General features: G+C 41.9%; 1 protein-coding gene across 1 annotated transcript; it reads right to left on the bottom strand.

The window, feature by feature from the left end:
• Positions 1–13,957: 13,957 nt before the first annotated feature.
• On the bottom strand, positions 13,958–25,219 carry cdc45 (CDC45 cell division cycle 45 homolog (S. cerevisiae)). Its single transcript, XM_036936077.1, has 18 exons — positions 25,006–25,219; positions 24,729–24,788; positions 24,530–24,622; positions 24,276–24,413; positions 23,278–23,427; positions 22,655–22,713; positions 22,080–22,128; positions 20,192–20,253; positions 20,041–20,091; positions 19,781–19,900; positions 19,048–19,179; positions 18,692–18,790; positions 17,994–18,155; positions 16,513–16,651; positions 15,914–15,997; positions 15,639–15,757; positions 15,418–15,494; positions 13,958–15,145 (listed from the first exon to the last, which is right to left on the bottom strand). Exons 1-18 carry the CDS (start codon positions 25,054–25,056, stop codon positions 15,081–15,083), a joined length of 1,710 nt encoding a protein of 569 aa, XP_036791972.1. The 5' UTR covers positions 25,057–25,219; the 3' UTR covers positions 13,958–15,080.
• Between the last annotated feature and the right edge of the window lie 81 nt (positions 25,220–25,300).

The following is a 25,300-nucleotide window of genomic DNA, read 5'->3' as shown; positions in this document are numbered from 1 at the left end:
TTTGTTCTACCGTGTTTTATTTAAACAAATCGAAATGTAGTTTAATTAATATAATAAATAGGGCATCAGAACATGTAGTTTGCAAATCTTCAATATTATTTATGTCTGGGCCTGACGCCTGCGTGATGCGTTGAGTTCCCCAGCAGGAGAAAGTATTTTGGTGAACTATAGAAATCTAGATGACAATACCCATTCAGCAAGAGTGGGGCTCTGCTGTTAAACACACAATACTCCCCGACCCATCCCCCTTTCAGACAGCTCTTTCTCAATCCACCGCGCTGTTTAAAAGGCGAGCAAATTCGGATGTCTTTCCACCACTATCGCACTTTCCCGCCAATGGAGGGGTTTGATTTTGTAGGCCTGTCTGTGTGATTGTGATTGTGGGTTGTAAAATTGGCTGATTTTATGGTGGCAAAACAACTTTTTTGTGAGATGAAAAAAAGTTCTGACCTTTTCTCTTAAAATATATTCCCAACTTTCGGCATCTTTGAGTTCAAATAAAATGATTTCCTGTAATTATTGTTTTAAAATACTAGGCCTACATTATGCAAATCCTAAAATTCAGGTTTAACTTAATTAACAAAAACATCTGGCATGTAAGCTATTGGTATTCTCAGAGCTGATTATGAATGCCCCGTGTTCAAAGCTTTGGCTGGATTTTCAAAGCTTACTTATAGTTTAGCTGGCCACATAAGAGTCTTAGTGGGTCATATGCCCACGTATAACTAGAACATGTAAAGGTCATTCACCAGCTCAACTGAATCGAGGTAGATATGAGTTGGGCTGATTATATTTTGGTAAAAAAAAGACAACGACATTATTAGTAGAGAGAAATTATGTCCAACAACTGCATGTAGGCTATGCAATTGACATTTTAGCCAAAAGTGGCAAAGAACCACTTGATAGAACTCCATTGTGAATAAACATCTTAGTGTGCACTTGCAGATGACTTTCCCAAACGTTCAATGTAACTTTTCGCTGAGGACAACCTAGGCATCGCATCACTCCCATAACCCCCTCTATAGGCATTCAGACTCTGATGTGTATCTGGGGTTTCTGCACAAAGAAGCAGTATGGTCTTTCGGGAATGGGCTGGGCTGTTATTTTGGGATTGTCTGGGGTGTAGAGTTGGGGGTGCACCTCTAAAATGACCCCCATTCCAGAGAGAAAAGAGGCAAACAGGACCAGCAACGTCACTCAATGGGCCCTTGCCATGGTAACGGTTTAGGACCTGCTGTTGCCTGGCGACAGGGTCTATAATGTGGTGGTATGGATGAGCCTCATAAAGGCCCGGCCTAGGGACATTCCAAAGACCCACACCCAGCCAGACACAGACTCCCCGCCTGTAACCTAACGTAGCAGTCATAAAAGAAACGCCTGAAACTAGACCCCCTATATGCTGGTCTTGACGATAAGGAAAAAAAACTGTTGAGGGAGGTTCTCTTCTGCACTGTTCAACCAATCCGGTAAATGTGGAGGAGTTAAGATGGAGTGTCGCCTTGTTAATGTCCAAAAGCAGAAGTCGCGTCACAGGCTCTTTTTCCATTTCCCCTGAAAACCGGAACATCTGCATAGGCTAAGGACAGGGAGAATGGGTTTACGAAAAGACAGTAATTCAGCAATGACCACAGCAACAATAACGATGTGTTATTGCGTAAGCAGGGGTGTAGAGGTGCCAGGAGAATTGGGTATACAATAATTTTACTTATTTATTTCCTAACTGCCCCCCAGGGAAAAGAACAGGTGCCCTGTGTGAAAAAGTATATGATAAACAGTGACATAGACTACGCTCTGAATAACCTAAAATTATCAATCGCCTTTTGGTATTTCACAGTTAGCCCAGCCCAAGCTGTACTGTGCAAGTAGGCTAATTGAAACTGATAAATGAGGCTGTCAACTGAGTCAGAAATTCACCGGTTTTAGATTTCAAGACTTCCGGGAAAGCTTGCGAAACAAACCAAACAGACCAGGTCGGGGTTTAGGGTTTGAGAAGTCAATGAGAGAAGTGAAACATTATTCTTTATTTGTTAATTTTCACGAAATCTAATGGCCCAACCTAGATACGAGACAATGTCTTAAGTAGTTGAATCTATTATTACTCAAACCTCGTTTTCATTTTCGTCAAAAACTATTTTATATCGAAGGAGTCCCTTTGATTTGATGGCCTGCACATGCTCAATTCGGCGCGAGACAACCGTTGGACCGGATTAAGTGTTTCTATTCAAGACCAACGTCGCCATGCAATCGTCTACAATGGTGCAAATAATAATTTTGACATGTAGGCTACTTTGTAACTAGTTAACATGTAATATAGAACGTTTTTGGGAAAGCTTTTCCATCTATCAGAAGAAGGTTAGGCCTATCATTAGCATCACTATATTTTCCCTTTTCCTTAATTGTTTGAAACCTGGGTGTTTTACTTAATATTATGGATGTCTTTCCTTGCTTTTTAAAATTTATTTTTGTTGAACCTTTATTCAACTTTCTTTGCTTCAAAGTAGCCTATCCCACCATAGAAAGGTGGAGGCAATTATTTTTCTGTTGTATTGGTTTTCTTTCAACTTTATTTCATTGTCTAGCATCCAAGGGCATTATCCTAGTCATATTATCAACCCATGATAGTTGTTGTATCTTTAAATCACCCCTCTTTCTAAAATTCTAACGGATATTTCAATATCTGTCCATGAAACCCCTCACATGTGAACGGTATTTTCCCGCAAATATAATTTTGGAACATTCATGCGTAGGCCTTCCAGCATGTGTACATTTTAAACTAAACATTCTGATCTGGTCTATCTGCACTATTAATTGATACAGTGTGTACCTCCACTACACTACTTTGAAACATATCAATGGGGATTAGGAAGTGAGTATATGCAATGTCCACTAAAAAAATAAGTGGACATATGGCATATACCATCCATTACACCACTGAATGTAAGATCTCAGTGGTTCATTCTGTGTTTGAGCCATCATTTGTTAAAGAAAAAAAACTATCAAAATGTTGACAATAAAAACTACAGATAAGAAATATTAAACTTTATTGAATGCCTCATATTGCACTACTAATATCCTACTCAATCAAAAACACAATTAATTCTTATCATAAAGACAACATGTGCCCAATGTGATACAATATGCCAATATTAATCTCAGTAGAATCATTGGGAACACAGTGTTGACCGGTAATTTTGACCTAACTGGGAGAGATTGAGACACGAAAAGGAGGGAGTGGGCGCGGGAGTTGAAAATTCCCCTGATCAGTTTCGATTTATCGCCCTAATGGTTAAGGTTAGAAATTGGAGAGGGTAAGCTGATCCAAGATCTGTATTTAAGGGTTACATCAACCCAGTGCAGGGGTTGGCAATTGGGCTGAGTTATTGGGCTTGTTTGACTGGTAAGGCGAAAGTAACCGGCTGAGAGACTCAAATATCACGTTCATTAATTTGTACATTTCCACTGTAGTCTGTTAGTATTCAGACCCCTTGACTTTTCCATATTTCGTTACGTTACACTTACATATTTTAAAATTGATTTATAAAATCCTCAGCAATCTACACGCAATACCTAATGACAAAGCGTAAACATGCTTTTAGATTTTTGTGCGAATTAATAAAAAACAGAAATACCTTATTTACATAAGTATTCAGAACCTTTGCAATGAGACTCGAAATTGAGCTCAGGTGCATCCTGTCTCCATTGATCATCCTTGAGATGTTTCTAAAACGGGATTGGAGTCCACCTGTGGTAGATTCAATTGATTGGACATGATTTGGAAAGGCACACACTTGTCTATATAAGGTCCCACAGTTGACAGTGCATGTCAGAGAAAGAACCAGGCCAGGAGGTCGAAGGAATTGTCCTTTGAGCTCCGAGACAGGATTGTGTCAAGGCACAGATTTCTGCAACATTGAAGGTCCCCAAGAACACAGTGGCTCCATCATTCTTAAATGGAAGAAGTTTGGAACCACCAAGACTCTTCCTAGAGCTGGCCATCCGGCCAAACTGAGCAATCAGCGGACAAGGGCCTTGGTCAGGGAGGAACTCAGTTTTTCACAATTCCTGACATGTAATCCTAGTAAACATTCCCTGTTTTAGGCCAGTTAGGATAACCACTTGATTTTAAGAATGTGAAATGTCAGAATAATAGTAGAGTGATTTATTTCAGCTTGTATTTCTTTCATCACATTCCCAGTGGGTCAGAAGTTTACATACACTCAATTAGTATTTGGTAGCATTGCCTTTACATTTTTTAACTTGGGTCTAACGTTTCGGTAGCCTTCCACAAGCTTCCCACAATAAATTGGGTGAATTTGGCCCACTCCTCCTGACAGAGCTGGTGTGACTGAGTCAGGTTTGTAGGCCTCCTTGCTCGCACACGCTTTTTCAGTTCTGGCCACATATTTTCTATAGGATTGAGGTCAGGGCTTTGTGATGGCCACTCCTATACCTTGACTCTGTTGTCCTTAAGTCATTTTGCCACAACTTTGGAAGTATGCTTGGGGCCATTATCCATTTGGAAGACCCATTTGCGACCAAGCTTTAACTTCCTGACAATGTCTTGAGATGTTGCTTCAATATATACACAATTTTCTTTCCTCATGATGCCATCTATTTTGTGAAGTGCACCAGTTCCTCCTTTTTCTGAGTTCTTGGCTGATTTCTTTAGATTTTCCCATGATGTCAAGCAAAGAGGCACTGAGTTTGAAGGTAGGCCTTGAAATACAGGTACACCTCCAATAGGCTAATTAACATCATTTGAGACAATCAGAAGCTTCTAAAGCCACAATGTCATTTTCTGGAATTTTCCAAGCTGTTTAAAGGCACAGTCAACTTAGTGTATGTAAACTTCTGACCCACTGGAATTGTGATACAGTGAATTTATAAGTGAAATAATCTGTCTGTAAACAATTGTTGGAAAAATTATGTGTCATGCACAAAGTAGATATCCTAACCGACTTGCCAAAACTATAGTTTGTTAACAAGAAATTTGTGGAGTGGTTGAAAAACTATTTTTAATGACTCCAACTTAAGTGTATGTAAACTTCCGACTTCAACTGTAACAAGGGAAGTTCGCAACGTGAGCCCTTCAGCCCTCGTTTTTGATCGAGTTTGCAAGTGTACAATTATGTTTACCTCGGCCCAATAATTCAATTCGCGAAGATTGTACATCCGCTACGAATTGTCTGCCAAAATGTAAAACCTCAATGTCAATATGGATAAGTCAACATACAAGTGTAAGTAAAAAAGGTTAGAAATTGTGCTACTCAGGCCTCGTGAGTGGCGCAGCGGTCTAAGGCACTGTCGCAGCCGGCTCTGTCGCAGCCAGCCGGCGCACAATTGGCCCAGCGTCGTCCGGGTTAGGGGAGGGTTTGGCCAGCAGGGATGTTCTTGTCCCATTGCACACTCGCGACTCCTGTGGCGGGCCGGGACGGTCACCAGGTGTACGATGTTTCCTCCGACACAATGGTGCGGCTGGCTTCTGGGTTAAGCGGGCGTTGTGTCAAGAAGCAGTGCGGCTTGGTTGGGTTGTGTTGTGTTTCGGAGGACGTATGGCTCTTGACCTTCGCCTTTCCCGAGTCCGTACGGAAGTTGCAGCGATGGGACAAGGGAGAAAAAGGGGTGAAAAAAAGAAATTGTGCTACTAATGCACATGATGGCACAAACACGTCTCGTAAAAGTAATTATGTTTTTGTTTGATTAGCTTTTGGAAATTGTAGAAATAAAATGTTTTCCTTCTTCAGAAGTTCCAGCTAGGCATGCTAACATTCGTTAGCTAATTAATTTGCTATCTGTCATACAGTAGGCGTATATTAATAAGTATATAGATAATTTAAGTAGACATGCAATCATAATTGACTGTAGCGCATATAAAGCACCCACAAGCTACCGGTGGCTGAAATAATCATCGCGGGTTGAATGAGTGACGAATTTCCAGGCAAGGGCGGTCCATTTAAAAATCATTCCTTCCTCCCTCGCTCCTTGCCCTGCAAGCGTCTACTCGTCAGACGTCATGATCCGTCATGAGAAGTGCCCACTTAATTTGAGGGCTGAGGATAGGGTGTCTTTTAAGTGTTTGGAATTCAGCCAAAGAGAGACAGAGTAATAGATGACTCAGGCAAAGCAGGTGCACCCAGATAGTCTCTAATAAAAGACAGTGAGTCAGTCACTCCATTCCCATGCTTACAATAAAATGACAAATTGTATTTTTTTTCTTAAGTGATGAGCAAGTACATAAGATATTTGTTAGAAGTGGTAAAAACCTATAGGTTACTTAAGAAAGTCTCATAATTCAGCGTGGCTAGACAGTGGTGGACCCCTGAGGCTGAAGCCAGTGGAATGACTCAGAGCTTTGTCACAGCCCAGTAGCACAGACTTCCTGTCCAGTGGACAGCGGAACAGGAAGGAACAAGTGGGGTGTGGGAGAAGAGGGGGGCTTAAACACTGCTCCATCACACGTGAAATGCTCCTTGGTTGTTGTCTCACACCACTGGCTAGCCCTCAAGCACAAACACAGATGTGCGCGCGTGCACACAAAGTCGCTCATGCCAAATCATTAATCTCATCTTCCCTGCACCACACCGTCCTAAAGCAGTAGTGTTTGTGTTGGAGTTGTTTTTGGAATTGGTCAGCAAAACCAGAGGCTACTCCCGCTGACATCCCACCCAAGACATTCCTGCTTTTGTCATCAAGATGGAGGAACATGTTGTTCCTTTAAACTAGAATTACATTTCCAGTGAGGAGGTTATCAAATACAGTGAATTCGGAAAGTATTCTGACCTCTTCACTTTTTCCACATTGTTACGTTACATTCTTATTCTAAAATTGATTAAATGTTTTCCCTTATCAATCTACACACAATACCCCACAATGACAAAGCAAAAACAGTTCTTATTAAATGTTTGCAAAAAAATCGTTATTGAAGCAAATGTGTCAGTGATTACAGCCTCAAATCTTCATGGGTATGGCGCTACAAAATTGGATTCTCCCATTCTTCTCTGCAGATCCTCTCAAGCTCTGTCAGGTTGGATGGGGTGCATCGCTGCACAGCTATTTGTCCCGAAGCCTCTCCTGCGTTGTCTTGGCTGTGTGCTTAGGGTCGTCCTGTTGGAAGGTGAACCTTAGCCCCAGTCTGAGGTCCTGAGCGCTCTGGAGCAGTTTTTCATCAAGGATCTCTCTGTACTTTGCTCAGTTCATCTTTCCCTCAATTCTGACTAGTCTCCCAGTCCCTGCAAAACATCCCCACAGCATGATGCTGCCACCACCATGCTTCACCGTAGGTATGGTGCCAGGTTTCCTTCAGATGTGATGCTTGGCATTCAGGCTAGAGTTCAATCTTGGTTTCATCAGACCAGAGAATGTTGTTTATCATGGTCTGAGAGTCCTTTAGGTGCCTTTTGACAAAATCAAAGCAGGCTCTCATGTGCCTTTTACTGAGGAGTGTTTCCATCTGGCAACTCTCTCATAAAGGCCTGATTGGTGGAGTGCTACAAAGATAGTTGTCCTTCTGGAAGGTTTTCCCATCTCCCTCGATTGCTCAGTTTGGCCAGGCATCCAGCTCTAGGAAGACTCTTGGTGGTTCCAAACTTCATCCATTTAAGAATGATGGAGGTCACTGAGTTCTTGGGGATCTTGTGTTATTATGTGTAACTCTGTGTTGTTGTTTTTGGTCACCCTGCTTTGCTTTATCTTGGCCAGGTCACAGTTGTAAATGAGAACTTGTTCCCAACTGGCCTACCTGTTTAAATAAAATTCAATGCTGCAGACATTTTTTAGTACTCTTCCCCAGATCTGTGCCTCGACACAATCCTGTCTCGGAGCTCTACGGACAATTCCTTCGACCTCATGGCTTGGTTTTTGCTCTGACATGCAGTGTCAACTGTGGGACCTTAAATAGACAGGTGAGTGCCTTTCCAAATCATGTACAATCAAATGAATTTACCACAGGTGGACTCCAATCAAATTGTAGAAACATCTCAAGGATGATCAATGGAAACAGGATGCACCTGAGCTCAATTTCGAGTCTCATAGCAAAGGGTCTGAATACTTATGTAAAGTATTTTGGTTTTTATTTTTAATGCATTTGCAAACATTTCTAAAAACCTGTTATCACTTTGTCATTATGGGCTATTGTGTGTAGATTGATGAGATATAGAGTACCAGTCAAATGTTTGGACACACCCACTCATTCCAGGGTCTATCTTTATTTTTTCTATTTTCTACATTGTAGAATAACATTGAATCAAATCAAATCAAATCCAATTTATTTATATAGCCCTTCATACATCAGCTGATATCTCAAAGTGCTGTACAGAAACCCAGCCTAAAACCCCAAACAGCAAGCAATGCAGGTGTATAAGCACGGTTTGAATACATCAACACTATGAAATAACACTTCTGGGTTCATGTAGTAACCAAAAACATGTTAAACAAATCAAAATATACACTGCTCAAAAAATAAAGGGAACACTTAAACAACACAATGTAACTCCAAGTCAATCACACTTCTGTGAAATCAAACTGTCCACTTAGGAAGCAACACTGATTGACAATACATTTCACATGCTGTTGTGCAAATGGAATAGACATCAGGTGGAAATTATAGGCAATTAGCAAGACACCCCCAATAAAGGAGTGGTTCTACAGGTGGTGACCACAGACCACTTCTCAGTTCCTATGCTTCGTGGCTGATATTTTGGTCACTTTTGAATGCTGGCGGGGCTTTCACTCTAGTGGTAGCATGAGACGGAGTCTACAACCCATACAAGTGGCTCAGGTAATGATGGCACATCAATGCGAGCTGTGGCAAGAAGGTTTGCTGTGTCTGTCAGCGTAGTGTCCAGAGCATGGAGGCGCTACCAGGAGACAGGCCAGTACATCAGGAGACGTGGAGGAGGCCGTAGGAGGGCAACAACCCAGCAGCAGGACCGCAACCTCCGCCTTTGTGCAAGGAGGAGCAGGAGGAGCACTGTCGGAGCCCTGCAAAATGACCTCCAGCAGGCCACAAATGTGCATGTGTCGCAATGGTGGGTAGTATATGGGGCTTTGGTGACAAAACGGATTGCACTGTGATAGACTGCATCCAATTTGTTTGAATAGGGTATTGGAAGCTATTTTGTAAATGACATCGCCGAAGTCGAGGATTGGTAGGATGGTCAGTTTTACAAGGGTATGTTTGGCAGCATGAGTGAAGGATGCTTTGTTGCGAAATAGGAAGCAAATTCTAGATTTAACTTTGGATTGGAGATGTTTTATATGGGTCTGGAAGGAGAGTTTACAGTCTAACCAGACACCTAAGTATTTGTAATTGTCCACGTATTCTAAGTCAGAGCCGTCCAGAGTAGTGATGTTGGACAGGCGGGCAGGTGCAGGTAGTGATCGGTTGAAGAGCATGCATTTAGTTTTACTTGTATTTAAGAGCAATTGGAGGCCACGAAAGGAGAGTTGTATGGCATTGAAGCTTGCCTGGAGGGTTGTTAACACAGTGTCCAAAGAAGGGCCAGAAGTATACAGAATGGTGTCGTCTGCGTAGAGGTGGATCAGAGACTCACCAGCAGCAAGAGCGACATCATTGATGTATACAGAGAAGAGAGTCGGTCCAAGAATTGAACCCTGTGGCACCCCCATAGAGACTGCCAGAGGTCCGGACAGCAGACCCTCCGATTTGACACACTGAACTCTATCAGAGAAGTAGTTGGTGAACCAGGCGAGGCAATCATTTGAGAAACCAAGGCTGTCGAGTCTGCCGATGACGATGTGGTGATTGACAGAGTCGAAAGCCTTGGCCAGATCAATGAATACGGCTGCACAGTAATGTTTATTATCGATGGCAGTTAAGATATCGTTTAGGACCTTGAGCGTGGCTGAGGTGCACCCATGACCAGCTCTGAAACCAGATTTCATAGCAGAGAAGGTATGGTGAGATTCGAAATGGTCGGTAATCTGTTTGTTGACTTGGTTTTCGAAGACCTTAGAATGGCATGGTAGGATAGATATAGGTCTGTAGCAGTTTGGGTCAAGAGTGTCCCCCCCTTTGAAGAGGGGGATGACCGCAGCTGCTTTCCAATCTTTGGGAATCTCAGACGACACGAAAGAGAGGTTGAACAGGCTAGTAATAGGGGTGGCAACAATTTCGGCAGATAATTTTAGAAAGAAAGGGTCCAGATTGTCTAGCCCGGCTGATTTGTAGGGGTCCAGATTTTGCAGCTCTTTCAGAACACCAGCTGAACGGATTTGGGAGAAGGAGAAATGGGGAAGGCTTGGGCGAGTTGCTGTGGGGTTTGCAGTGCTGTTGACCGGGGTAGGAGTAGCCAGGTGGAAAGCATGGCCAGCCGTAGAAAAATGCTTATTGAAATTCTCAATTATGGTGGATTTATCAGCGGTGACAGTGTTTCCTATCTTCAGTGCAGTGGGCAGCTGGGAGGTGTTCTTATTCTCCATGGACTTTACAGTGTCCCAGAACTGTTTTGAGTTAGTGTTGCAGGAAGCAAATTTCTGCTTGAAAAAGCTAGCCTTGGCTTTTCTAACTGCCTGTGTATAATGGTTTCTAGCTTCCCTGAACAGCTGCATATCACAGGGGCTGTACGATGCTAATGAGTTGGCGGATGCTTTAGTCCAGGTCTGGGAGGAGATCCCTCAGGAGACCATCCGCCACCTCATCAGGAGCATGCCCAGGTGTTGTAGGGAGGTCATACAGGCACGTGGAGGCCACACACACTACTGAGCCTCATTTTGACTTGTTTTAAGGACATTACATCAAAGTTGGATCAGCCTGTAGTGTGGTTTTCCACTTTAATTTTGAGTGTGACTCCAAATCCAGACCTCCATGGGTTGATAAATTTGATTTTCATTGATAATTTTTGTGTGATTTTGTTGTCAGCACATTCAACTATGTAAAGAAAAAAGTATTTAATAAGAAGTTTTCATTCATTCAGATCTAGGATGTGTTATTTTAGTGTTCCCTTTATTTTTTTGAGCAGTGTATTTTATATTTGATATTCTTCTAAGTAGCCACCCTTTGCCTTGATGACAGCTTTGTACACTCTTGGCATTTTTTTGGTTACTACATGAATCCATATGTGTTATTTCATAGTGTTAATGTCTTCACTATTATTCTACAATGTAGAAAATAGTTTAAAAAATAAAGTATAACCCTTGAATGAGTAGGTGTCCAAACTTTTGACTGGTACTGTATATATTTTTTAAAGCCATTTTAGAATAAGGCTGTAACGTAACAAAATGTGGAAAAAGTGAAGGGGTCTGAATACTTTCCGAATGCACTGTATATTAACATAGTGAAGAGATTGAGAGTTCTATCCCATTTTACACCCCACCAATCATCCAGAATAGATTAACAGATTCTAAACACCATTTTGCCTACTGTATAGTGCACCAATATAACGTCAGGCAGCCCACAACACAAATACAACAAACCCCTCAATTACTCAAACAGGGAACAGAACAGATAACACATCCAAGAAACTACAAGGTGTGTAAAAAATCCAAAACATGTTCCAGACTTGACATCAAATCAACAACATGCCATGCACACACACAGACCGGGCCAAAAAGAAGGCATGAAAGCACTAGGCTGAGATGAAGGAAATGAAGATGAGATGAAGGAGAAGGCCTGCAGGTTGAGGAATGTCAAAAGACAGATGAAGAGACATTTCTTATTTATCACGGGTATCATGGCTCACTGAAAACACTGTCAGTCTCTCTCTGCTTGTATGTCTGTCTTAACTTTTCAGCTAAAAGGGGGGATTGTATTGATCAACCAAATAAACCAAATTATAACCCAGGAATTACCTACAACCCATAATTTAGAGAAACAGTTAATGTCCTAAGAAAAGCTGCCCCTAACATGTGGGTGTGTGCCATGCCAGAGGTTCTCTATCTACCCAGTCTAGTCAACCCAAGGTCTTTGTAATTAATGGAGGAGGTTGGGTTTAGTATCAGCTGTGCCTGCTGGCCCACATATTTACACCACACACACACAGGATCCTGAGGAGAGCATTGTTTTGACATGAATTGCGTCTTGCAGGAAATTCAGTGTTGCTATTCCAGGCACTGCTGTGGATTTGCTCTGCAAACGACAGAACAGCTTTGGAAAAATAAACAACAAACTAGTTGTTTAGGATGAAATTAGTGTTTAGCTAATTCTTGAGTGTGTGAATGTATTCTATCATTCTCAAAGTTTATCTTTGTACTAAGTAGCACAAACAGCATGATTCAGACCTCTCAGGGCTGGACACCCTATGTCTCTGGTGTCCAGGGAAACTAGGGTAGTGTAAAAAAAAAAATTGCCCTTCCCTCTCTGAGGTTTAAAGGAAGTGCAGCGCGAGTCCCTTCTCATGAAAAGCCCCAGGTCTGGCCGTGAATGAGGCTGCCCACTCATCTGAGACACTGGCCTCTCCATGCTGCGTGTATGAGTGTGTCTTCACATTCGGTATAGTCACACATCCATGACGGTGGGTATATGGTTAGACGTTCAGAAAGCAGCGGGTCCTTTCTTCACAATGTGGTCTGTAGTTCGATGGTATCTATATTTTAAGAAATGAAAGAATACATGCATACACTGTAGTCAGGTTCATTGCTAAACTACCAATGAAAAAAATAAGAAAACTGCACATGAACATTTCTACTCAAATCTTTTTCAAGAGTGCTTTTAGAAAGAACACAGTAATGCCAGCTTCAGAGGTTGACCCATAGAGATCCTAATATTCTTATTCTATGGGCTGACCCTACAACTGTGAGAGGTCACAGAGGTTGGCAGTCACTTAGGTTAAAGGTCACAGTGGGAGGGGCATCTTTAGACCCCAGCTGATGTTTTGGGGAGCTACTGATGATGGCAGTGAATGCATGACTAGGGGAGGGCAACGTATGTGTGTGTAGCCCACTCACCCTCCCCAGCATAGCGTCTCTGTGAGACAGGCGTCGACAGTGGGAGTCAGCTGTGGGCTTTTGTTCCCGGTTGTCCAGTCTGGCTAATCCTATCAGGAATCCTGGATTGTTAGGGAGAGGAAGAAAACAAGTGAAAAGGCTTTAGATAGAAAGAGGGTTACTGTGCAAGAAGTCATTGAGACATGCTGTATGTATGTATGTGCCTGAATGCTTCACAGCCACTGTAACATAGTTTATTGACCACATTTCTTTATTAGAGTAACCTGTAGAAGAGATCACAACTCATTTCCTACACTCTGAAAGTGGATTCGTTTGGAAGGATGTTGCAGTTGTTAATCATTAAGTAAAATTAAGAAAGTTGGAAAATGTTTTCCCTAGAACTTTCAAATCTCTTAATCTTTCTAACTAATTAACAAATATCCAGTACTGTACAAATAAAGAGATATACTTGTATTGACACAGTGACACACTCTCACACAGTGCTCTTGGGTAAAGTAGTCACTGGGCTCCTTCTGTGAACAAAGTAGCTTAACCCCAAGGAGTAAAGGCAACATGTGTGACTGTGAGGCCCTCAAATACCCTCTGTCCCACACGCTACCCCTCTCCTGCCACATGTGAGTGTGTTCGTGTAGTTGTGACATGACCAGGGGGTAGTGTTGCATTCCTCCGGGGCAGAGCAGCAGAAAGGCCAGTGGCCCCCCACCATTGGGGGTTGGAAAGGTGAAAGAGGGGACTGAAGAATAGGATGGGGTTTGAGGGGTGAAGTGGTTTGGTTGAGAGAAATGCCAGCGGGGGGGGGGGGGGCAGACACCATAATAGACTGGAATTCACAATTTCTCCACGTTTCACTGGCATCTGAAAGATGTGACCTCTGTATGGTTGGGGTATGGGTACTAGGGGTGAGGCTATGTGAGGGTGAAATTGGGGGATGGGGCACAACCATGCTGCCTTTTGGTGAAAAGGCAGACAGGACGTCATCAGATGCCAGAACATTCCTTGATAAGAAGTTCACAATGTAAAGGAACAGTGGAATAGTGTAGCCAGACTAGGGATATTATGGCTGCCAAGTTCAAAATCCCAGTGGCCAAATTCTAATTCTTTACAATCTAGAGACATTCTCCTAAACTCCAAGTAAAGTAAACAATAATTTGGCTCCATCAGCTCACTTTAGGTAATAACATCACTCAAAAATAAACAGGACCTACCCAGTAACTAGTGGGGTGTGTTTAGAGGATATGAAATAGTAAACAATAGAACTATACATCATAAGATGTCTCTCACCAGACCAGTGAACAGTATGAGCTTTATCTTCATAGCAAATTCATCTGACCATTTTCCAGTTAGTTGAGAACATACAATAATACTGTACATCCAAACATTCAATCAGCAGGAAGTCAGATTGTTACACATCCACATTTGTGTTCAAGGCAATAAAATAATATACACAGTAGACACACCACGTCTGCTATGAGGATCCTGTTCCCCTCCCCTAGCTCAGTAAGCTCCTTCTGGCACGTTTCGCTTTCACCATGGCGAGCAGATCAGCCTTTCCTGTGAAACCCCCAGAACCCTCTTCTCTGTGGGTCATGACCTCCTACTGATTTGAGACATGGGGCTCAATTAGCCCACAGAGAGGGACTTGGATCCCACCCATCCATGGAACTGTATTTATACTGTGCTATATGGGCCACGGTCTGTGTGTTAACCTATGCTCCAGATCAGTATACTGAGGGAGATGGTTAAGCAGTTTCTACGGTCCATATCACATTCTGCGCCAAAGTTCAATGTTATTACATACCCCTATTACTACTAAATGTTTCAAGTGTATCATTCCTTCTCTTAGTAGATGGTAACTTCAATAATTATACATCAATAAAATATCATTTAATAAGTGTTACATGAATGTATAAAAATGTATTTACATGAGATTAAAAACACAAACCCTCACAATACACGTAGAAAAACAGTACAATATACATGTAGGCATCACAAAGTATCCTGAAATGAAAATACATAACATTGGCCAAAACAGGTGAAGCACAAAATAGAGATTTCTCCATCACATTGGGCATGAACCTAGTTGTAATGTCATAGAGTCTCTTCCAGCATCTACAGATTTCACATATCAATTTCAGGAACTTTATCCATACATCAGTGTGTCTTAGTTAGCTCACTCCTTAGGACAGCAGGGTGATGAGGGCATCCAGAAACTTAGTCCTGTCCTCCATCTTTAGCTCAATGACTGCAAAGGCAAAACATAGTTAAGTATGAGCATGTGTATTGCTCAATGTGAGCTGTTATGGCTAGCAGGTGCAAGGGAAATGTTTTTTAAACACCTGATGATGTAATGATTAAAGCTGTAACAATGACATGAGAAAGCACCTGTATGAGAGCCAAATAAAGTACTGAAATATATGTACGACACCAGTGTACTGCTAAACAAGGCCCATCTGTAGTGTGTCATGTCTGCCCTCTTGTGGAAAATATATACAATTACAATAACATTTGACTTACTAGAGGTGTCGAAGTGGTCGTGGAGAGTTCTGGAGCTGGTGCTCTCTGCTGCTTTCTCAAACGCACGGCCAAAGAAACTATTGGAGAAGGAGAGAGAAAGAAATTAGGGAGAGAGCGAGAACAAAACAAAGATTAAAATTAGCATTTGTTTTAGTTTTGCCCAAAACATAAAGAACATTCAAGTGCTTGCACTGAGACAGGCACACAACTTATGAACTCACTTCTTCTTGTCGGATGTCTCAGACTCAGGTGGGATGCCTAGAACGATGACAGTTCTCTTCTCCACATCCATGGGAGCAGCTATGATCAAGGGCAGCAGCTTACATCGTTTATTCCTCGTCTATGTACAGGCATAGGCAGACAAGCAAGAGCGATGCAAAATACCATAAACAAACATCTAAAACTCTGTCATTTTTGTTTGAAACTAATTGAAGACCAGGGGCAAGAGCTAGACAGGGCCTTGGATAATGGGTAAGTGAAATACTGAGTTACTCACAGAGCGGACAAAGGCTTTGAGCAGGTACTTGCAGAGCAGGGTCAAGGCCATGGGCTTGGAGAACAGCTTCACATCAGGAGTTCCCTGCACAGAGATGGATGGTCATAGGGAGGACGTACCACACACTAGTGTTGTCACGATACCAACATTTTACAAACGATACCAACATTTTACAAACGATACCAGGCAGCATTCCCTCTCATCATCACCACTACATTACGTTTCAACTGATGGAGGAACAGATGTCCAGGAAGAGCGAACAGAGAGAAACAGGCGAGTGAGGACTGATAGGGGATGCGGCAGGCTGATTACTGCTGCCACATGATATGCTCATGAAAGTCAAGTGGACATTATTGGACCAGCGCAAACAAGACATTAGTTGCTAAACTTTTTTTTTTTTATACAGAATTTATAAAAAATGTCAGACTTTATAGACATTTTATAACAGGTCCCATTGGCTTTTTAAACAGTAGGGCCAAAACATTTGGTAGTATCATATGAAGTGGTACTATGGTATTCTAAAATGCTGGCATCATAAGTATCATGACATTTTGGTACCGTGATATTACAGTGGTAACAGTATACTGTATAACACACACCTCCAAGAGGTAGCAGTAGAGGAAGGGTCCCTGTGACAGTATGAGGTTGGTGCAGATGCAACTGGCTACAGTCTGTTGGATGGCCATCAACTTCTTCTTAGCCAAATCAATGCCACCATGGAGACGCTCCAGGTTACTCCTTCAGAGGAAAGAAAACAGGATGGGATCATTCCAACACCTGGGATGTATTCATTAGTGCACACCGTAACACTTTTTGCAAAAACAATGTGTTACTATTGGACATAATTCAAATAGGTCCCTCTTAGGGTTGGGCGAACCTTTGTCATATCGTGATTATGTACTCAAAATGGATGGGAGACCAGATGCTGCTGGAAGTGGTGTTGGGGGGAGGGACGACGACTCCGGTCTAAGGAGATTCCAATGCCCCAGGGCAGTGAAGGGGACATTGCCCGGCGAGGGTGCAATCTTTCAGATAGGACGTTAAAGAGGTGTTCTGACTCTGTAGTCATTAAAGAAATCCCATGTCACTTATCATTAGTGTAGGGGTGTTAAACCCTGTGTCATGGCTAAATTCCTACCCTGGCCCCATTCCATTATGGCCACCTAATCGGCCTCCTCACTTGATAGGTGATGTGTGGTGAAAGTTCTGGCAGAAAATGGTTGCTGTGCATCACCCAGGTGGGTGCCACACATTAGTGGTGGATGAGGTGAGATTCCCCCTACTATGTAAACTGATTTTACTTCTGGTTGTTAGAAAGGTGCTTTACAAATCCAATCAATTATGAAAAATGAGGGGGGTCTCTGGTGAATTTGCTATCACAAAAGTGGCCCCCGGCCCCAAAAAGTTTGAGAACCCCTGGCCTAGCCCAAAGGTCATATTGAATGGAGAGAAGGGAATATAGCGTTTTTTTTTTTTAAACAGCTAGACAATATAGTTAAGGAGTGTCAGTTATAAAACGTAATAAGTTTAAGCTTTAACGTCTGTGCATCCGACAGAGCTAGAAACATTTCCTGAATGGACATTTTCCACTGCTTTGGTGGAATTCTGTCTAGCCTAAATTCCTCTCTTGCGTTCTGCTGCCCTATACAACATAGGCTATTTATTGAAATAGGCTATAGTAAACAGGAATAGGCAGATTCCTCTGAATGTCACTCGTGTGCTGCCCTGTCCGACCCTCGTTCTTCAGGCCTATGGCGCAGCACCAGTCAAGTTCAAATAGGCTAAACCATCATTTGTCACATCACGAGGTTGTCAATCGTCATCGATAAACGTTCGTAATAATCGCCCAACCCTCGTCCCTCTCCCGTTTGATCCCAAGTGAATACACACATGGGGCGAGCACCGTGAGGGCCCAAGACCCTGTGCTCTCTGTTAATCATTATACATTTCATCATGAGCTCAACAAGGAATAAGAGAACAATCCAGCTTTCTGGGATTGTCCAGTACTCCTCCTACACCAGGACAGGCAGTCAAAGGCATTTCTTATGGAGAGTTTGTGTGCGCATGTACGTGTGTGTACCTGGAGAGGCAGTCGAGGGCCTTGATAAAGTTGTCGCCGGGGCTGTCGTCCTTCTCAGTGCTCTCCAGCAGGGCGGCAGTAGCGTGCACGACATCACTGGCCAGGAAATGGTTCTTGAAGCCAAAGTGAACGCCGAAAGTCTGGATACGGATGTCCTTCATACTGAAGGGACAGAGAAAACAGCATTAAATGAGGGCTATAGACCCTTTTCTGTGTTTTACAAACATTGCCACACAAGGGCGATGCGCGCAAGTTAGTGGCAGAACAAGTGGGAGTTCTTATAATTTAGAACGCCAGCAAAAAAAAGCCTCTATTTACATGTATGAATTGCACTTATAAGCAACTACAACTGCTGTACCCAAAACAGTTATTTTCCAAAGCTTGCAAACAAATGGAATCTTAGCGACTGTTAAAGTGAGAATCAAAACATAGTATGCGTATGAGAACACCAAAGGTATTTTGTTTAGGAGTAATAAAAAGTGAATCTAGGCTATGTCGAACGGGCGCAGATGGCAATGGCTTTCTTACTGCTGCCAAGAGTTGCGCACATCTGTACGTGACGTCATTGTGTCGTGTACTTGAAAATAGTCTATTGGGCATATTAGGAGAAGGGCATATTTTATTCATCATATACACAGAGTCATTGATAATGGGGATTACAGATATCTTGATGCACTAGAATAGACAAACACTCTTACCCGTATTTGTTGGAGGATTCTTCTATAACTTCTCGCAGGTTTTCTTTGACTGACATGTCCATGGAGTTGAACTTCTGCTTCACCTGCTTCAGGGGCAGGCTGGGACAACACAAACAGAAACCATCTTTGATGATGCCTTCAAACAATCCATTGTTATCAATAAATCAAAACAAACTGCTGCCCATTACTTTTGATGAAGTGACATTTGTCCTTCAGAGGCTACAGACTAATTGTAGCTTCCATTAACTAATTGATTAGTAATTGATATTCAAGAAAGCGAGTCATGCATGTTCCTAAAATGATAATTTGATGGAGATCCTATTCTATTTGACAGTCATAAATTGGGGATAGCATACCCCATGTCAGCGAGGAACTCCTGGAGTTTCTTCTGGCCATGCATTGACCAGAGCTTAAAGTTGCAGGAGGTGTAAGAGGAGTTACAGATACTCTCAAACAGAGACCAGTGCTGGTACAGGGCCAGACGCAGACTGAGACAGGGCGTCAAGGGGTTAACACACAGAGAAAGGCATGACAGGGAGGAACGGGAGGGTGACAGTCAGGACAGCATACACACAGCCACAAGAATGTGGCAACGCTTACTAATAACACATGACAGGGAGGAACGGGAGGGTGACAGTCAGGACAGCATACACACAGCCACAAGAATGTGGCAACGCTTACTAACAACACGGCGGACCCAAATTAAAAAACTAGGGCCGGGACAATACCAGTATTACGATACTCGTTCATATCGAGGCAAAACCAGGGCAAAAATGAGAACTTCCCTTTTCATTTCTTTAAAATCCCGCAGTAGGTAAACTAGTGTCCTATACCTTGGAAAATAAACTAAATGTGACTCTGGATGACAACAATTATGTTTGTTTGTTTCCAACATTAGGGCTGTTTTCCTGAAGTTAAATCCGCCTCGCGTCTTGTTTCCTTGCCATGATACTGGTATCGTCACAGCCCTAGAAAACACCACAGCAACAAAATAGCTGAACCAAAGGTCTCAAAAAGTTAGGTCTCAACTAGTTGTCATGCACAAGTCTGAGCTCCCCTGGTCCTTTGGCCAGTGAAGTTAAAGGATACTCGTACTCGAAGGAGATCCTCATGCAGTCGATAGAGAGAGAATTATCCTCATCCTCGTTCCGGTGGTTGTGACGTGAGACGTGGCGCTGCAGAGTAGCGATGTCTGTTACATACTTCATACTGGGAGGCACAGGAACAATACAAGGAAGTTAGTGCTCGTGTAAGACATGAGCTTTGTATTTTTCAAAAACTTTGTAGGCATCCTAGATGTTGCATCAGATTTGAAGTGTTATAGAAGAGTTGGAGTGAAATATTCTTACTGAGTGATTTTATCATGAACCAACTGGTCAGTCAGCCCAATGATGGCCCACCTGTCCAACATCAAATGTTTAACAGATTGTTGTCATAGTCTGCATATGCAATAAATTACATTTATATAATTTCACAAAAAACATTTATAAGATCACTTACCACAGCATATCTTTAGTGTCCTTAGTCAGGACCCATGCCAGCTCAAATATCACCATTGCAGCCTGCACACATACATACATACACACACACACACGTTCAAAAGTTTGTGGTCACTTAGAAATCTTGTTTTTGAAAGAAAAACACATTTTTTGTCCATTAAAATAACATAAAATTGATCAGAAATACAGTGTAGACATTGTTAATGTTGTAAATGACTATTGTAGCTGGAAACGGTTGATTTATAATGGAATATCTACATAGGCTTACAGAGGACCATTATCAGCAACCATCACTCATGTGTTCCAATGGCACGTTGTTTTAGCTAATCCAAGTTTATAAAAGTCTAATTGTTCATTAGAAAACCCTTATGCAATTATGTTAGCACAGCTGAAAACTGTGGTTCTGATTAAAGAAGCAATAAAACTGGCCTTCTTTAGACTAGTTGGGTATCTGGAGCATCAGCATTTGTGGGTTCGATTACAGGCTCAAAATGGCCAGAAACAAAGACCTTTCTTCTGAAAATCATCAAACTATTCTTGTTCTGAGAAATGAAGGCTATTCCATGCGAGAAATTGCCAAGAAACTAAAAGATCTCGTACAATGCCGTGTACTACTCCCTTCACAGAACAGCGCAAACTGGCTCTAACCAGAATAGAAAGAGTGGGAGGCCTAGGGGCACAACTGAAAAAGAGGACAAGTACATTAGTGTCTAGTTTGAGAAAGAGACGCCTCGCAAGTCCTCAACTGGCAGTTTCATGAAATAGTACCCGCAAAACACCAGTCTCAACGTCAACAATGAAGAGGCGACTCCGGGATGCTGGCCTTCTAGGCAGAGTTGCAGGGAAAAAGCTATATCTCAAACTGGCCAATAAAAATAAAAGATTAAGATGGGCAAAATAATAAAAACACTGGACAGAGGATGATTGGAAAAAAGTGTTATTGACAGACGAATCTAAGTTTGAGGTTTTCGGATCACAAAGAAGAGCATTTGTGATAAGCAGAAAAAAATTAAAAGAAGCTGGAGGAGTGCTTGACGCCATCTGTCAAGCATGGTGGAGGCAATGTGATGGTCTGGGGGTGCTTTGGTGGTGGTAAAGCGGGAGATTTGTACAGGGTAAAAGGGATCTTAAAGGAAGGCTATCACTCCATTTTGCAACACCATGCCATACCCTGTGGACGGCACTTAATTGGAGGCAATTTCCTCCTACAACAGGACAATGACCCAAAGCACAGCTTCAAACTAAGCAAAAACTATTTAGAGAAGAAGCAGTCAGCTGGTATTCTGGCCAGCACAGTCACCAGATCTCAACCCTATTGAGCTGTTGTGGGAGCAGCTTGACCATAGGGTACGTAAGAAGTGCCCATCAAGCCAATCCAACTTGTGGGAGGTGCTTCAGGAAGCATGGGGTGAAATCTCTTCAGATTACCTCAACAAATTGACAACTAGAATGCCAAAAGGTCTGCAATGACGTAATTGCTGCAAATGGAAGATTATTTGACAAAAGCAAAGTTTGAAGGACACAATTATTATTTAAATTAAAAATCATTATTTATAATTTTGTCAACGTCTTGACTATATTTCCTATTCATTTTAACAACTCCTTTCATGTATGTTTTCATGGAAAACATGGACATTTCTAAGTGACCCCCATTTTTCTTTTCTTTTTTATAAATAAAAATGAAAAAAGGTTGGGGTCACTTAGAAATGTCCATGTTATTTATATAACACATATATACACACACACACACACACACACACACACACAAAAGTTTGGACATGCCTACTGATTCAAGGGTTTTTCTTTATTTTTACAATTTCTACATGAATGTATGTATCGCACACACACACAGCAAGTTTCAACATAACCAATATATAATGCATACTCACCGAAGTCCCATGGTATTCATATTGCTCATAGTCAAACAGGATCTCACGTCTGAAATGAAACGTTTCAAAAGTCAAAGTTATAAGACTGTTTAAACCTTTAAAGGGGCAGTGTGGTTAAAACCGTGATTTACCTGTTGTAATTATTATTTTTAAAGGCCACACAATGAGATCAAAATATCATAATTATCACAATTTCGGTGTTATTGCCCTTTTTGTGTAAGAACCATTTAAAAAAAAAAAAAATTAAATGCCTGGAAATTCAGCCTGTTCAGATGGGATGGAACTTCTGGCCCACATCATGACAATGTGATCCGATTATAAAGAGTCAATGACAGTTCATCTGGGTACGGGGGTGGGCTCTAGATCATCCTAATCAGCCAATTAGGGCTGTGTAAGTAAACATCTTCGCACACTCGATCAGACAGAGCATTTCAAGGGCCAAAGTTGGTTCAGGGAAATAAATTATACAAAATATATTTGAGTAATTTTCAATAAATAAACAGTGATTTATTAACCAAACAGGGATGATTTAAATATTAAATTATAAAAGACTGCATGGGGGCTTTAAACGTCACCTCCTTGCCTCCCACTCTCTCGTTGCTCTCTGTCGCTCAATCCTCCTCTCCACTTCCCCCTAAACATGGGAACATGTTGGTATAAATAACAATACATCACTGCAAACTTGATCGGCTTCATCTACTTTGTGGAAATCAACATTGTCATATGCAAATAAAATTACACCTGGCAAAATAAACATTAATAAGAATCAGAAATATGTATCCAAATTGGATCAAAGGGTTAAGTAGAGGTGGGATGGGATCAATATCATTTTTCTTTTTTATTATCAACTTTTGTGACATCAATACAGCATAGTGGTGGTCGATGTGGACAAAAGGCAATTTATCGCGATATGGATTTAATTGATGCGATAACAATAAATAGAATGATACATTTATAAAAATAGCATGTACCATTTTTTTATCCTTTAAACTACTACTAGTTTGATGGTTGTAGTCATCAATTGTCCTATTAACAATCACCCTTATTAGCAAACTTATTTCATATCAAACTTTACATTTCTTTAGTATTGGCTACTTATCGTACTGAACAATATCTTCAAAATTACTGCAATAAGTGATCGGTGTGGTCAGTGTCGATAATGTTTGGTTTATCGTCTCAGCTCTACAGCATAGTATACCTCATCGTATCGCCTCCGTTTCCCAGAAGGCTCAGAGCCTCCGTCACTCTCATTCCCAGAGTCATTGCCACCTTCCTCCTCTTCATCACGGAAGATGTCATCATAGGAGGGCACTCCAAGGTCATCATCCTGCTTTATCATCAGCTTCACCTGGGGGGGGGGGGTGGATTGTGGGAGATTGAGTTCAGAACACTGATTGACACTGGCTCTTCATCTGGACAGCAACTTCTGTGCTCATTATCATCTCAAAGGCAGTATCCTAAAGGACTTTCCTCCTCTGAAGTCACCCAACTGCTGCCAAAGTGAAGCAACCCCTTGTGAAGGACTAGCCCAAACTTAAACCTCTTTATTAATAATTGAACTTAAGAGGTTTAATTGTATTGCATAGTGAATGCGTTCGAGATAACTTGCGATCAAATGACTACCTATGTAGCAGCACGTGTTCCATGTCGGAATGTATATCCATAGTTAGTAGACAGTCCTTCTTAAAATGTCATCCCTTACATGAACGAGCAGTGCATAAGAAACTATTAAATGAAATTGTTAGATGCTACCACCCCCCGCCAAATCAAAACCAAAGATGGATTCCATGTTGTGTTCTCGCTTTGCACGCACACCTGTGTTTCACACCTGTATGTCCTAGCTAATCAGCCTTATAACACAGGCACCATGCTGACACAGACAGGAAGTACAATGGAGCGGGTGCGAGCAAACACTGACATCCATATTTGGTATTGATTTGGAGGGGGTAGTAGCATCTAATAATTGAATTCGTTCCTGGGCATAGCGTGGCATTCTGAATCAGAACCACCCACGGATATAGCTCCCGACGTGGGAAAAGCATCAAACAAGCACAGACAAAGATTAGTAAATAAGTCACACAGTGAGCTAGTTTTATAAGGCTAGACCTTAAATGGCACCCTATTCCCCATATAGCGTGCTACTTTTGCACTATGTAGGGAAAAGGCTGTCATTTAGGATAGACATTGACTGCTCACCTGGGTGTCATTGTAGACATTAACTACATCCACAGGTCTGTGTGTGTCACAGATGAAGAAGATGGAATCTTCCTCTGGCTGAAGGGTCTCCAGGAGATCAACATTGGCCCCACAGTTGATCAGGACAAAACAGCGGAACTGAAATGAGAGCAAATAACAGACACCTTCATGGATGTTTGTAGTTTTGATAATCATGTTAGACACAATAAGGTGAATTCCAGGGTATTCAGGTGTGGACAGGTGTCTCACATTACCTGCTCCTTGTGCTCTAAGAAGGCGGTACCAAGGTCTTGCCAACCTGTCACTGGCACCAAGGTGTACTGGACCTGGTCACAGTGAAACAGTGCCTGGGTAGATGGGGGTGAAAGAGGCAGTAAGAAAACATGTGAATTAGACAAACATGTAGCAGATCAGTTAACTTATTTGACAGCAAAAGATGGGGCCTTGACTTACCTGTAATATCTTACAGGCGCAGAGTGCATCGATTTCAGATGACACCAGGAGGGCAACTCTCTGAAAGTAATGGAGGAACAGATCAATAGTCAAGTCACAGAAGTTTGTAAAAAGTAACGTTAGCGTTAACATCCTATTTTATTTAGCAAAAATAGCAGGCGAATAATTAACGTTAGTTGACTGAAAAATGTCGGTGGTATTCCTATTTTCACCCCTCTCTGCGGTTAGATAACGCGCTAGTTAACATGAAACTAAATCCAGCGTCAGAAGTTCTTACCTGGTTGACAACAACGTCGTAGAATTCCTTTCTTATGTCCGTAATAAACATTTTACAATATATTCCTAAGGTTGTATAAAAACAGAAAAATATAAAATAACTTTACGGGTACTTTATTATTGTTCAATGCAGCCAGGAGCTTTTCTGTCGTATGGTCAAATTGTCCTTGTTGGAAATATGGCGCCAATTCGCACTTCAGCTGCCGAATGTTAAACAACCAATAAAACTCCACTTTGTAGGCTTATGTAAAATTGACCAATAGAAATTGCATGCAGGTAGGCGGCAGCGCGCGTTT

This window comes from Oncorhynchus mykiss, chromosome 11 (genome assembly GCF_013265735.2).
Source record: "Oncorhynchus mykiss isolate Arlee chromosome 11, USDA_OmykA_1.1, whole genome shotgun sequence".
Lineage (NCBI taxonomy): Eukaryota > Metazoa > Chordata > Actinopteri > Salmoniformes > Salmonidae > Oncorhynchus > Oncorhynchus mykiss.
This window is presented reverse-complemented; position numbering and strand designations above follow the sequence as displayed.

Bases quoted from the DNA above. Each gene is read 5' to 3' on its own strand.
- cdc45 (XM_036936077.1), bottom strand. From the start codon at position 25,056: ATGTTTATTACGGACATAAGAAAGGAATTCTACGACGTTGTTGTCAAC. The intron at 20,254-22,079 runs GTGAGTATGCAT...GTATGTGTGCAG, and splicing joins ATGAATACCATGGGACTTCG to GCTGCAATGGTGATATTTGA. The intron at 19,180-19,780 runs GTATCCTTTAAC...GCCCTGTCTCAG, and splicing joins AGGATCTCCTTCGAGTACGA to TCTGCGTCTGGCCCTGTACC.